The sequence below is a fragment of the Hemiscyllium ocellatum genome, chromosome 3 (assembly GCF_020745735.1).
Source record: "Hemiscyllium ocellatum isolate sHemOce1 chromosome 3, sHemOce1.pat.X.cur, whole genome shotgun sequence".
In the NCBI taxonomy this organism is placed as follows: domain Eukaryota; kingdom Metazoa; phylum Chordata; class Chondrichthyes; order Orectolobiformes; family Hemiscylliidae; genus Hemiscyllium; species Hemiscyllium ocellatum.
Genome location: NC_083403.1, coordinates 34667747 through 34682339, shown reverse-complemented (window position 1 = coordinate 34682339; position 14593 = coordinate 34667747). Strand labels below are relative to the sequence as shown.

General features: G+C 39.7%; 1 protein-coding gene across 1 annotated transcript in view; it reads right to left on the bottom strand.

Moving 5' to 3' along the window:
- hace1 (HECT domain and ankyrin repeat containing E3 ubiquitin protein ligase 1) overlaps positions 1-14593 on the bottom strand; it is a 95223-nt gene that overhangs the window by 66167 nt on the left and 14463 nt on the right. Inside the window, exons 2-6 of the mRNA XM_060856606.1 lie at positions 11651-11705; positions 11102-11191; positions 10322-10426; positions 8127-8202; positions 5800-5931 (exon numbers count right to left, since the gene is read on the bottom strand). Of these exons, the coding sequence (XP_060712589.1) occupies positions 5800-5931; positions 8127-8202; positions 10322-10426; positions 11102-11191; positions 11651-11705 (458 nt within the window). The remainder of the gene's footprint in view (positions 1-5799; positions 5932-8126; positions 8203-10321; positions 10427-11101; positions 11192-11650; positions 11706-14593) is intronic.

Here is a 14593-nt window from a genome sequence, read left to right as displayed (position 1 = left end):
ACAGTGCTTCACCGGAGGCTCACTGATAACGTTATCTAGTTATAGCAACACAACTTCTGAAAACGAACCTTGCAGCTCAATGAGCAAACATACATCCAGTAATGTAATGTTCAAATGCTCATTTGACATTGATAGCCTACTTACTAAGGCATTACTCAAGAAATCCATTGATATCTGCATTGCAATATTACAACATGGAGATTTAGATTGCTCAAATATCATTAAAATTATGAGCTCAGCAACTCAAAAAGAAACAAAGAGAAACAAAAAATTTACACTTCAAGAACAGGCCCTTCGGCCCTCCAAGTCTGAGCTGATCCAAATCTACTGTCTAAATCTGTCGGTCAATTCCTAAGCATCTGTATCCCTTTGCTCCCTACCTATTTATGCATCTGTCCAGCCGCATCTTAAATGAATCTACAGTACCTGCCTCTACCACCTCTGCTGGCAATGCATTCCAAACGCCCACCACCCTCTGTGTGAAGTACTTAACGTGTGTATCCCCCCTAAACTTTCCGCCTCTCACCTTGAAAGGACGACCTCTCGTTATTGAATCCTTCGCCCTTGGAAAAAGCTTGTCCCTATCTACCCTGTCTATACCCTTCCTGATTTTGTAAACCTCAATCACGTCCCCCCTCAATCTCTTTTTTTCCCTAATGAAAACAATCCTAACCTAATCAACCTCTCTTCATAGCTAGCACCTTCCATACTAGGCAACATCCTCGTAAACCTTCTCTGCATCCTCTCCAAAGCACCCACATCCTTTTGGTAATGTGGCGACCAGAACTGTACAAAGTATTCTAAATGCGGCTAAACCAACATCTTGTACAATTTTAACATGTCTTGCCAGCTCTTATACTCAATACCCCTTCTGATGAAGGCAAGCATACTGTCTACCTTCTTAACCACTCCATCCACTCGTGCAGCAAACTTCAGGGTACAATGGACTTGCACTCCCAGATCTCTCTGCACATCAACTTTTCCCAAGGCTCTTCTGTTCATTGTAGAATTCGCTCTAGAATTAGTCTTGCCGCCCCAAGGTGGGCGGCACGGTGGCACAGTGGTTAGCACTGCTGCCTCACAGCGCCTGTAGATCCGGGTTCAATTCCCGACTCAGGCGACTGACTGTGTGGAGTTTGCACGTTCTCCCCGTGTCTGCGTGGGTTTCCTCCGAGTGCTCCGGTTTTCTCCCACAGTCACAAAGATGTGCGGGTCAGGTGAATTGGCCAAGCTAAATTGCCCGTAGTGTTAGGTAAGGGGTAAATGTAGGGGTATGGGTGGGTTGCGCTTCGGCGGGTCGGTGTGGACTTGTTGGGCCGAAGGGCCTGTTTCCACACTGTAAGTCTAATCTAATCTAATCTAATAAATGCATCACCTCACATTTTTCTGGCATCTGCCACTTTTCTGCCCAACTCTCCAGTCTATCTATATCCTCCTGTATTCTCTAACAGTCCCCTATGCTTTCTGCTACTCCACGAATCTTCGTGTCATCTGCAAACTTGCTGATCATACCAGCAGTGCCCTCTTCCAAATCATTTATGTATATCACAAACAACAGTGGCCCCAGTACTGACCCCTGTGGAATACCACTGGTCACCTATCTCCATTTCGAGAAATTCCCTTCAACTACTACTGTCTCTTGTTGCTCAACCAGTTCTTTATCCACCTAGCTAGAACACCCTGCACACCATGTCACGTCACCTTCTCCATTAGTCATTAACTTTAACAAATGCCTTACTAAAGTCCATGTATATGACATCTACAGCCCTTCCTTCATCTATCAACTTGGTCACTTCCTCAAAGAACTCTATTAAGTTGGTAAGGCACGATCTCCCCCACACAAAACCATGTTGCTCATTCTTTTTTAAATATAAATAGATCCTATCCCTCAGTACTCATGCAGTTCAGTCATGTTTAACAACACCATGTGATCCCCAACAGGTGCAGCCCTCACAACCAGCTTTGCTAGATTTTGGATGTAGGTTTGTTCGCTGAGCAGGAAGGTTCATTTCCAGACGTTTCGTTACCTTGCTAGGTAACATCTTTAGCAGGCCTCAGGCGAAGCAATCCTGAAAATTCCTGCTTTATATGTTTGATGTAACAGCTCAAAGAAACCCAAAGGAGACCATTATTTCATCCTCTTCTATCTTAGCTTCTTTGATGGTCTTCAGGAATTCTTGGGTGGAGTGGATGGAGTGGCGTGAGTCTTCTACTAAGTGTTTTAGTCTTGGGTGTAACTCCTTAGCCAATCTGTAAGTTGGTGTTCCAGGTAGTGAGCCTATGGGTCTGAGGGGGGCTCCTGGTTTTTGAATTTTGGGCAATCCATAGAAGCGTGGTGTGTTGGATCTGTCTGGTTTCATTTTTCGGAAGTCAGTCTTATTTATTTCTCCAGATTTCTGAAGTTTCTTTTGAGATGGGCTGCAATTTGGTTCTGTAGTCGTGGGATCAGGTCTATCGCTACTTGTTGGTATCAGTAAGTGGTGCGTTCGCTTTTTCAATGGAGTCTCTTCGATTTAGAATGACTGTCAAGCGTTGTTTGCCTGCAGGTGGGATAACAATGTTTTTTTTCAGTCTTTCTAGCGCTTTCCTTTGTGTATTGAGTGTGTTTTCTTCCTTTTTTCTGCTTAATGTTGGTGCGACTACCTGTCTGATGGTTTGCTGGGTTTCTTCTGTGAGTTGGTTGTCTTTTAGTGTTGTTTCTAATCTTTCTTGTCCACATCCTGGCAGTTGTAATTTAATCTTCTTACTAAGATAGCTTTTTCAGTGTCTGTTAAGAGTCGGTCAGATAAGTTTTTTATCCCTGCTTCTGCGTTGTCAGTGTTGTTACTTTGTCTAAGTTTGTCTAGTTTTTTTTCTCATTTTCTGCGTTTGTCGCTGTCTAATTTCTATGGCTTGTTGTACTGTGTCTTATCTATTCATAGTCTGTTCCAGCATCTGCATGACGAGTAAAGATTTTTCATGCAAAATTTCCTGGTTGTACTTACGGAGTCGGTTGTGGGCATCATTAATCATTCTCTAAGCATTCTACTGCCATTTTGCTCTGCTATTCTTATGGCTAGTGGGGTGTTATGGGGAGGTTTTTATTGAAGACATTTAGGTAGTACCTGCTTCCTCAGGCATTCGTGCAGGAAGTACAGCCGTTAGAGGGTGGCAATCTGTCGGGTGGCATTAGTTTCCCATTTTCAGGCCAGTTTTAGTATATTGCGCTCATAGGTGTTAACGAAGATGTTACCTAGTAGGGTAACAAACCACCTGGAAATGAACCTTCCTGCTCAGCGAGCAAGCCTACATCCAAAACCTCAACCTGAGCTACAAATCTTCTCAAAACTCACTAAGCTTTGCTAGATTCCATGAGAAACACAACTTGAAAAGATCGACAGATAGCCCAGCATAAGAGCATAGGCAATAGAAACAGAAGTAGGCTGTTCAGTCCCAAAGACTGCTTTGCTATTCAATAGGATCAAGGCTGATCTGATACTCATGTCTGCTTTCTTGCCTTTTCTTAGCATATTTCTGACATGTAAAATGATACATTGGATATCCTCATATACGTTAATGGGCTCCATATGGTGTTCCAATTCACTTCTGAAATGAAACAGACCCTTTCCTGGATGCCCTAGTTGCAAAATCAACCTTGTAGTTCTCTACTACTGTCAAAACCTGCCTTCGCTGGTCAACATAAATGTTGGGATTTGTACAGTTCCACAAGCTCTCAGATTGGCCGAGATGCGGATAAAACCAATCGCTAACCATACAAACTTGATGTTGATAAGAGGATGCATCCAAGCCATCCTATAGGATGACTGCCACCTTGATCAGATCATTACTCACCATCTATTGCAAAACTCAGTAAAGCCTCTGTGGTAGTCACTTTTGAGCCTGACATGTGCCTAATTATTTCAGATTATCCTGGAAGAGAAGATACCTCAAAAAGATCGAGCAACATGTGAAGTTAGCACTTTGACGTCACTACTATGTAGTAACAAAAATTATGCTTGCCACTAACAGAATGCGGTTGTCAAGCCAAAAAGGCATCCGTCACATAAGTGATGAAACGTATGAATTTTGGTGTTATGAGGCCAGGTGTGTAGGTCAAATATCCTAAAGACCAATGGATCATATCAATGTCCCCTGCACTATTTACAATGAGCAAGGTACTGACTGTATCAAACCAGCCCGTACTTGCAAAACTTACAAGTATCCAAAATTAAGTTTAATTCTACATAGAACATTTAACAGGACAGCACAGGAACAGTCCCTCTGGCACACTATCTACACCAATCATGATGCCATTCCAAACTTGTTATGCAACTGAACAATCAGAACTAGATAATCCTGAATATGAAACTAATTGAACTGGGACGTAGTGTGGTGCACTTCCGTGTACTGGAACCTATATACATTAGTACAGAAACCCTGTTCTTTGCATAGTAAAGAACACGTTCTCACACTGCATCTGCTTTAATGTAACAAGATGGGCGACAGCCATTCACTGGTTCATTTCACAGGGTACCGGCCAGTGTCAACCTGCATTGAATAAAATTTAAAGAAAGTTTGGCAGTTAACTGAGAGACAGAACATTCTCCATGACAATGCCTCTACCTGAGTCCACTTGTTGCTCAATTTGCTCGCTCCTCCCAGGCTGTTCAAGTGCTGGTTTATCCCTGGAGTTGGTACTGTCACAAATTCTCATGACTGCATGATGGAGTTTCAATAAATTGGCAGTAAGTGACTTAGTTTCTGCTGACAATTTTGATCAATGGTCCCATCCAAATAAATTTGATACATACAGGGTGGACTAAAAATGTGGTCTGAGATCAGATAAAACTGAAGTGAAAATGATAAACTGCCATAATCAAAATGCTAATCTAGCACATTGTAAGCAGGTCATTTGATTAAATAATTCACTGGATAGATATAAAAAGGGGAACAGATAAGACTGGTGCATACACAAAGCTGAAAGTACAAGCGGTTAATTAATGTAATGCATGAAAGATACCCATTTCTGTCTCTGCCTTCACTCTAAATTGACAGAACAGGGTGGAGCAGAAAAATGGGATCTTTACAAGTTAGTTGCATGACATCTATAAAGATCAAACTTTTCTATTTTCCTTGTTGATAACAAGAGCTAAACCTGATCTACAAACTTTCCTTGCAACATATACATGGTATCCAGTTGGCATTCTATCCTGAGCACCAATTTACAATACGTAAAAGACCTATGGTCACACCACACATTAGAGTAGACAGTGACAAAGAAATGCATGAAGTAGCAAATGAATCATTCCTATTTATGCTGAAGCATGCATAAACAAGTAAAGCAAACTGTAGTAGGTTTGACAGCAAGCTCAACAATAAGGATCAAATAGTGCTTTTTCTCCTCTTACCTCCTGTCTCCGCACCACACACACACCCCCCCCCCCCCCCCACCTCCTCCTCATAGGATGAAGAAAATGCATCTGTTATAACAGTAATGGGCTAGGAGTAGTAATATGATTTAGCAAGTTAAAACAATTTCAGACCATATTCTTGATGTGCGCAACTGGTGAACTGACAGAATATGCTACCCTTTATTCAAAGCAGCAAAAAAAAATAACAAAATGCAGTGCAAGAATTTCAGTTTAATATTTGAAAATATTTAAAATCAATACTTTTATGCTCTTTGGTGTTGCAAGAACAACTGAACTGATTCCAAACCTAGTTTAGTGTGATAAGTCAAACACCATAAAAACTTATTAAACGTTTGGACAAAAATTGTGAATGCCTGATAGAAATTTCTTTCAAGACATGTACACTCACCGTTTTATGCCCATTCTGACAGGCTACATGTAAAGCTGTCTGACCCATTGCATCTTCAACATCCACATTAGTAACATGTTGCACCAGATCGTGAAGAAGCTCTGTGCGCCCATTTACAGCCAACCAATGAATCTGTGTTAAGAGATTTGTGTTAAGAGACATGCCATGACTAAGCTGAAGTCAATGTTTCAACAGCAAGGTCTTCAGTTGAAAGAATCATGCTCATTCTACTTTTATTGATAGTTTTAATTAATTATCACAACAACCTCTTTCCCTCAATTTGATTCATTCCCTGTCCAGAAGACCACCTGAGGAAGAACTCAGCTTTTTTTTAAAATAAACCTGACCATTAACAAATCAATAAATTATATAAGTACTGCCCACCAGCGAACAGTGACCTGAAATCTAAACAAAAGAAAGGAACGGTTGGAGGTAGCATCCTTATCTCTGGGCCAGGAGGCCCATGATCAAGTTCCACCTGCTCCAGAGATGGGTCTTAACATCTCTGAACAGGTTGATTACAATATATCCTCAGAAAAGAAAAAGGAAAACTTGGAGAAAGAGGGATACAAAAGCAGACTGAAAAAAAATCAAAATAATGTTGAAGGGAGAATAATAAATAAACAAATCGAACCAAATTAACCAATCATCCAGCTAACAAGTAACATTAAAAAAAAAGGTGCAGGAGTACATCATTTGGCCCTCTGTGTCCGTTCGGTTATTTAATACAATCACAGTTGTTTGTGTCACGTGGAATTAAGGGCTACAGGGAGAATGCTGGTAAGTGGAGTTGAAATGCCCATCAGCCATGATTTAATGGCGGAGTGGACTCGATGGGCCGAATGGCCTTACTTTCACTCCTATGTCTTATGGTCTTATTATCTAACTGAGCACCTTTTTCCACCCTCACCCTCCTAACTACTTCTTGAAGATATTCAATGCTTTAACTTTATTTGCTTTCTGTGATTCCTGGTCATCAGGAATATCCTGTGTTTACCCTTTCTAGTCTTGTCAGAATTTTATGGCTTTCTAGGAGATTCCACCTCCCACCCCACACCAATCATTCTTAGTGTATACTTCAGGTTTAACTCCATCCCTCGGGATTTACATTGCTTTGTTCAATATTTCCAATTTTGTTGAATTTTGTTTTCACTTTCTATCATCTGCAGTATTTTGCTTTGTCAGAAATTCTAACTTCAGTACAATTTCCTGGAATTGGGTAGCTTCACACTGACTCCCAGATATCCCTTTATAACGGATTATATTGAAGCTGGGGAATTTCTGTCAGTATCAAATGCTCAGAGACATCAGAAGCCCTTTGAGTTGGGAAGTCATTTTGAGGTTGTACAGGATATTGGTGAAAATTATTAAGCTGGAGAGGGTTCAGGAGAGATTTACCACGATGTCCCGAGACATGAAAGATCTGAGTTATAAAGAACAGCTGGAACTTTTTCCTTGGAGCACAGGAGGTTGAGAGATAACCTGATGGAAGTTATAAAATAATGAGAAGTGTATATATAGAGTTAATGGTAGTTGACTTTTCTCTAGGATGGGGGATTTCAAGACAATGAGGCACATTTAAGATGAGGGGAAGAGAGATTTAAAGAATACATATGAGGCAACGGGTGGATTTGTGTATGGAATGAACTTCCTGCAAAATGGTGGATGTGGATACAATTACAATGTTTAAAAGACATTTGGATAGATACATGAATAGGAAAGGTTTGGAGGAATTTGGGCCTGGAGCGGTCAGGTGGGACTAGTTTAGTTTGGGATTATATTTGCCATGGATAGGTTGGATTGAGGGGTCTATTTCCATGCTGTATGACTAAGTTTACCTGAGTACCGCATAGAAATAGCTCCCAAAGCTTCTGTCTTTCAGTTTACTAAAGCACAGATGTTATAATTTTTTAACATTCCTTTTTAAAATAGGACTCCCATATTTCCAGTTTTTATAATATTCAACTCACAGCAGCCATCTTGGAATTAAAGTTTAAAACAAATTTACTCAAATAGAAAACAGTATAGATTAGGTGAGAATAGACAAGAAATATGAAATATATTTCAAAGGGTCAACTTTATTTTAGGATGCAGAGTGAAACAAGGGGCTTAACTGAAATCTCTTACATAAGTGTTATAGCAGTGACTAAACATCAAAAGTACTCAATTGGACTATAAAGCACTTGTGATATTTGGAGGTTGCAAAAAGAATACGATTCAAAATTGATGCTAAAAATGGATAACGAAACTTACACATTCTACATTGAACACTGCCTGCCAAAACAAAAGGCAGGTAAAAATAACAGTCCTGAAGAGTCCAACCTTACCGCAGTCAGTCCTTCATTGTTGCAGATGTTCACATCAGCACTATATTCCAATAATTTTCCCATACATTTCTTCTGCCTACAAACAGGATATAAGTTTTATCAGCCATGCCTAGTGATAGAAGCTACATTACACTTGGGTCATGGGGATGGCTTCCACACATTCAAGGACAACAAGATTTAATCAGGATTTCCTCCATCAATGCAAAGACCATGATTCCATTCATCTACAAAACCTAAATTAATCAAAAGATTAATCACAACGTCAGTCAACTGAATCCTACCATCTTGAGCTTCTTCTTGTACCTACATGTAACTAACCTCAATTTCACCAAACTGGGTACTCAGTCTTCAAGTCCAGGCTCTGCATTCTACTTGATGACCAGCATCAATCACCATTTACATTCAAAACAACGAAGGGTCTGGACAAAGCAGATAGGAAGAAATGCTCCCATACATGTAAAGGTCAATAATCAAACTGATGTAAAAGAAGCAAAAAAAAAGTTTCATCATGCAACAAGTTTTAAATGTCTGGAATGCACAGCCAGAAACTGGTGGAGGGAAGTTCAGTTGATAAAATCAGGAGGGAATTAAAACAATTACCTGAAAAGAAAGAAATTGCAGGGTTATGGGGAGAAGGTCAGAGCATGGCACTAAGTGAATCATTCATTCAGTGAGCCAGTGCAGACCCAACAAGTTGAATGTCTGTTTTAGAACAAAGAACAAAGAAAATTTATAGCTCAGGAACAGGCCCTTCAGCCCTCCAAGCTTGGGCCGATCCAAATCTACGGTCTAAACCTGTTGCCCAATTCCTAAACATCTGCTCCCCACCTACTCGTGCATTTGTCCAGATCTCTGTGGCAACACGTTCGAAACAGCTACCACCCCTGTGTGTGAAGTATTTGCCACATGTATCCCTCTTGAACTTTTCACCTCTCACCTTGAAAGTGTGACCTCTCATTATTGAATCCTTCACCCTGGGAAAAAGCTTATCTCTATCTGCCCTGTCTATACCCTTCATGATTTTGTAGGCCTCAATCAGGTCCCCCATCTCCTTTTTTTTTAAAAATGAAAACAAACCTAGCCTACTCAACCTCTTCATAAATAGCACCTTCCATTACCAGGCAACATCCTTGTAAACCTTCTCTGCATCCTCTCCGAAGTGTCCACACTCTTTTGGTAATGTGGCGACCAGAACTGTACACAGTATTTTAAATGTGGCTGAACCAATGTGGTGTACAATTTTAACATGACCTTCCAGCTCTTATATTCAATACCCCATTCAATGAATGCAAGCAAACCATATGCCTTCTTGACCACTAACCACCTGTACAGCAACCTTCAGTGTACAATGGACCTGCACTCACAGATCTCTCTGCTCAATTGTAAATATTGGGTGAATGCAACAAAAATTCACTTTCTCACTCACCACAAAACAATGTCCCTTTACATATTTGTCAGGCGATGGAAATTCTAATATCCACCCATTCTCTTGGAAAATCACTTCCACAAATGGTCACCTAGTTATAGTCCATTCTTTACAAATTACAATTCTTTGAGAATACTGCAGCCCATGCCCTTACCTAACCTACAGTAATCAGGTTGTACTTGGCAAGCCCTACTGGTTCCACTGAATTACGCATATTAATTATATTTTGTTACCTTACTTTCAAACTCCTTCCCCAACCTTATCAGTAATGTACAGTTATATGTAAACTCCATTTTGCTAACGGTGATTGAATTCTCACCTCTGACTAATTTAAGTCAGTCCTCTGGCGCTCCCCTCTCTTTGCCTCAATAATTAATTTTCAATCCTTAAAAGGAGCATTAAACTTCCTGGTTGTCTGTGCTTTTAGTTACATATTTGAAATATTGCTGTTCTTCCTCTTCCCTTCTTGTCCAATGCTCACTTCTTTATCTTACAGCATTTAGTGCCTTCTTCTATCATTTAAATTATTAAACAATTAGTTGTTCCACCAATATAAACATTTCTGTACAACTACTAGGGTGGAAGTTTCAAGTAATGTGACTAAACATGTTGCATGACAATAATATTTTGACCCATTTTACCCAAACAAACATCCTTCAGCATTACAAAACTACCTGGAAGTTGCACTGAATTTACTTTTAATATTCGAAGTAGGAAACTAATTATTTCTTAAATAATTCAAAGGATTGAGATCATTTAGCAAACTCACCCATTTCTTGCTGCTAAGTGAAGGGGTGTACACCCAGAAATGTCTTGATAATTTGGATTTGCTCCTTTCTTCAGTAGTAGAATAAGGCATTCAACAGAGCCACAACTGCACAAGATATTTAGAAAACCAATCAATTGGCAAAACTTGATTTTACGTGAATTTTATCACTGAGATAATGAAAAGAGTTTACACAACTAATGCTCATATCCCCTTGCATTAAATTGCAACTAAATCCATAGAGTTTGAGATGTCAGAAAGATTTTTGCTTTCTTACAAACCAACTAATAATAGCATTAAATGAAGCTTTACTATCAAAGCAAGCTCAAATTCATAATCAAAAGCTTGATTTCCTTTATTCAATCATGGCGACATATTTTCAGCAAAACATATAAAGGAAACAGCACACAATAAATAAACAGATGCTTAACAGTTAACATCAACAGCAAAAACAAAAACTCAAGATATAGCTTGAAAGAAGATGTATTAGCTATACTAATCCATATTGTAACTGAACGTTTGATGCACTTCATCTTAGAGATTAAACTTTAAACAGACTAACCTAGTCAGTTGGGAAATTTGCAGCAAGACCCAAAGTGCCATCGTTCAAGTAAAACCTGACACCAAAGCCCAGATACCCTCCACACCAATAAAGGTAATTCCAAGGCAGCAACCTACACTTACACATCAAAATACCCTGACTAACATTCACGCTGTGCATATGGCCCATGATTATACCACATCATATAATTCAGTCAACTTATGAACAATACAAAGTCTTACTTTGCCGCTATATGCAGTAAGCTTCTCTTGACACGACCAAATGCATAATTGACGTCAAACTTGGAATTTGTCAGCAACTCTGAAACAGATCTTAGAAAGAAATATGGCGCAGAGTGCGTCAGGAAATGACTTTAAAAATTAATTTCATTATTTGTCACAACTAAATGTCATATTACTAACAACAAACTACACATGAATGCAAATGAAGAACATATTCTGAAAGGACTTTAAATTAGAAAAATGCAGATCTGTAATACAAGAAATAGAACTGGTTTATATACAATGGGTTGGTTTTATGGTCAGCAATGAAGCCAAGGTGCTCACTATTCCTCAAAAGGAAGTCAAACACAAAATAACTGGCCTTCACAGTGACATAAAATTTCCCTTTCTCAATGGCAGTTTTACATCTGAATAATGAGATTAAAAAGTTCCAAACAGTAGCCTACACTTAATTACATTTTGACTTCTTACCATTAGATTATTCTATTATTAGAGATAACGTTCTGTTCAATATTTCTTTATTGATATGCAACTGTAAACAAAGCTCACCTGTGCTGATCAGCCATTACCATTGGCATCAATGTATAAACTGCAGTTTCGTTATCTGTGGGACATAGTGAAAAGAGGTTTGTTAGCCTGCCTATGATGATCCACTGAATATCCTGACGCAGCAATATGATAAATGTTCACTTTCACTTCCTCAAAGCTGAGACAGAGTTCAATAAGACAGAAAGAGGAAAAAACTATAACTTAGGCATAAATGGAATGGTCCAATTATCTGGCAAACCTAACCAGAAAGGTACTCAACTACACAATATTTTTGATTCCCAATATTTTTCCATTACTCCTGCTAACTACAAAATTAAAAAAAACCTTAGTGGAAATACATACATAGCTGGGTCAGCTTTACTAAAGAGAAAAGAGAAGGTCATGGTATTTTGGGCATACAACCTTCATCAGATTCCCATCCTGATTTTCCTCTTTACAGATACAAACCGACCTACTACTTTTTAATTTGCTCATGAAATGTGGGTCTTGCTGGCTCCAGCACTTATTGCTCATCTCTAATTGCCTCAGTGAAGGTGATGGCAAGTTGTTCCATTACTGTTTCAGAATTCCACAACCTGCATATACTTTTTTTTCAGTTTTCCACCTAATATTGAAAACATTTACTTTACATAGCAGGTCGTGGAACTATTACATTGATACTAAACAGAAGGATTCCTTTCAATATGTCCATTCCATGAAAGCAGAATATCTTCCAACTACTTTGGAGAAATAAACTGGATCAAGTTTCAGGGTAGGAAGTGGGTTGAAAGGGAATTATTTTTCTACTAAAAATAGAAAACGCCAAGACATTAATAAATCTTTCAAGAGACTGACTAGGAATCTAGATATTGAAACAAAGAAATATTTCTTTTAAATAATATTTACATATTGGAAGCTGGTACAGCTGCAACATTTAAAAGGACATCGAGATAGACATATAGGCCAAGGGTAGGAGGAGGTGATCGCAGGTGAGGCAGGTATGAGAAACTCGGGATTACAACTGAGGAGCCTCAGCCTCTACAATTCTCCAACAGCTACAAGGTTCTTAAAAACTGTGTGGATGACATTGGAGACTGGAGGGAGGTTGAGCAAACTGATTATGGCAGCTTGGAAAAGGGAGCCATAATTAGAGGGATAGATACTGTTCTCTGCAGCAATGGGCAGGAGCTCCAAAAGTTGTTATCTGTCCAGTGACAGGGTTAAGGGTTAATTTTGGAGAATTGAAAAAGAACTTGGAGTGAAAGGAGAGGAATCTAATTACCGTCATCTATATCGGTATCAATGCAGCTATTGATCGATCGAGAAACAAGGACTTTGAACAGATAAGAACTAAATTATAAAGCAGAACTTCCAACGTACTAATCTCAGGATTGCTAACGGAACCATAAGCAAACCAGCAGAGGGTAAATAAAGGCAAGCAGTTAAATGTATACTTCCAAGATGGAGGTAGGTGGAATGGGTTTCAGTTGGTGGGATACTGGCACTAGTACTGGGGTAGAAGAGAGCTGTTCTGGTAGGAGAGGCTTCATTTGAATCGTGTTGGGACCACTTGCATGATTAGGGCTATAGAGAGGACTTTACATGGGAGGGGGTTACGAGCAGGAGAATGTAGACTTACAAAGTAAAATAATGTGGCATCATTACAGGGCAGCTATTCAGATGACGACATCCAGAGGGACAGACAAAGAATAGCAGCAAACAGATTCAGAGGAAAGCATGTGAAAAAGCAAAATTAACAGCTCTTTACTTGAATGCACATAGTACTTGGAATAAAATAAAATGAATTCCTGGCACAAATACAGGCTAATGGGTAGGACTTTACAGCCTTTACAGAAACAGTTACAAGGAGATTGGTGTACATGACATTTCGAAAGTATAGGCAGGAAGCAATGGGTGATTTGTTAGCCATGGATGGAATAAGTAGTATTAGCAAGAAACCATCTTTGATCAGATGAGGAGTTCAATAAAAATCTGTAATAAGAGTCTTATTATGATCATGAAACCATTGTCAATTGCTCAGTAGTATCCTTTAGGGAAGGAAACTCATCCTTACTTGGTCTATGTTTGAGTCCTAACCGCCCTCTGGGCAGTTAGGGATAAGCAATAAATGCCGGCTTAGTCAGCAGCGCCCACAACCATGAATGAAGAATAAAGAAGAATGGGTAAGTAATAAGGGAAGACATCACTGGGAGTAGTCTATAGGCCTCCCAGCCGTAATCCTTCTGTAGGAATGGACATTAAATCAAGAGACAAAGGGCATGTGAAAAAGACAGTACATTAATCATGGGTAACTTTTGACTACATTCATGTCTTCACTAAAACCACCTTTTTCCACATCTAAAACACAATTTAACTCCATCGATTTTCCACTATTCGCAGCTATAAAGCCAAATTAAGTCTTTACTTGCTTTAAGAACATACCAAACAGCCTCCTATTTCAAGGACTGCAATTTCCCCTCCCTCCAACCCATTTCCTCCACTTCCTGCACCTCCATCTTTGAACCCCACCCCTCCTCCTGCAACAAGGATAGAATCCTCCTGGTCCTCACCATCCATCTCACTAACCTCTGGATACAGAGCATCAACCTCTGCCATTTCTGCCACAGTCAAACCCCAGAGATATAATTCTCTCCCAACCTATCAGCATCCCACACAGACCATTCCCTCCGTGACTCCCTAGTTAGGTCCATGTCCCCCACCAACCCAAGCTCCATTCCCAGCACCTTCTCTTGCTGTCGCCAGAGGTGCAAAACCTGCACCCACACCTCCATCCAAGGCCCCAAAGGATCCTTCCACATCCAGAGATTTTCCTACATATCTAAACACCTCAGCTACTGTATCCATTGTTCTTGATGTGGTCTCCTCTGCATTGGGGAGACAGGCCGCCAACTTGCAGAACGTACAGTGGATAAGACAGATGAACTTAGAGATTGAATTGGTACC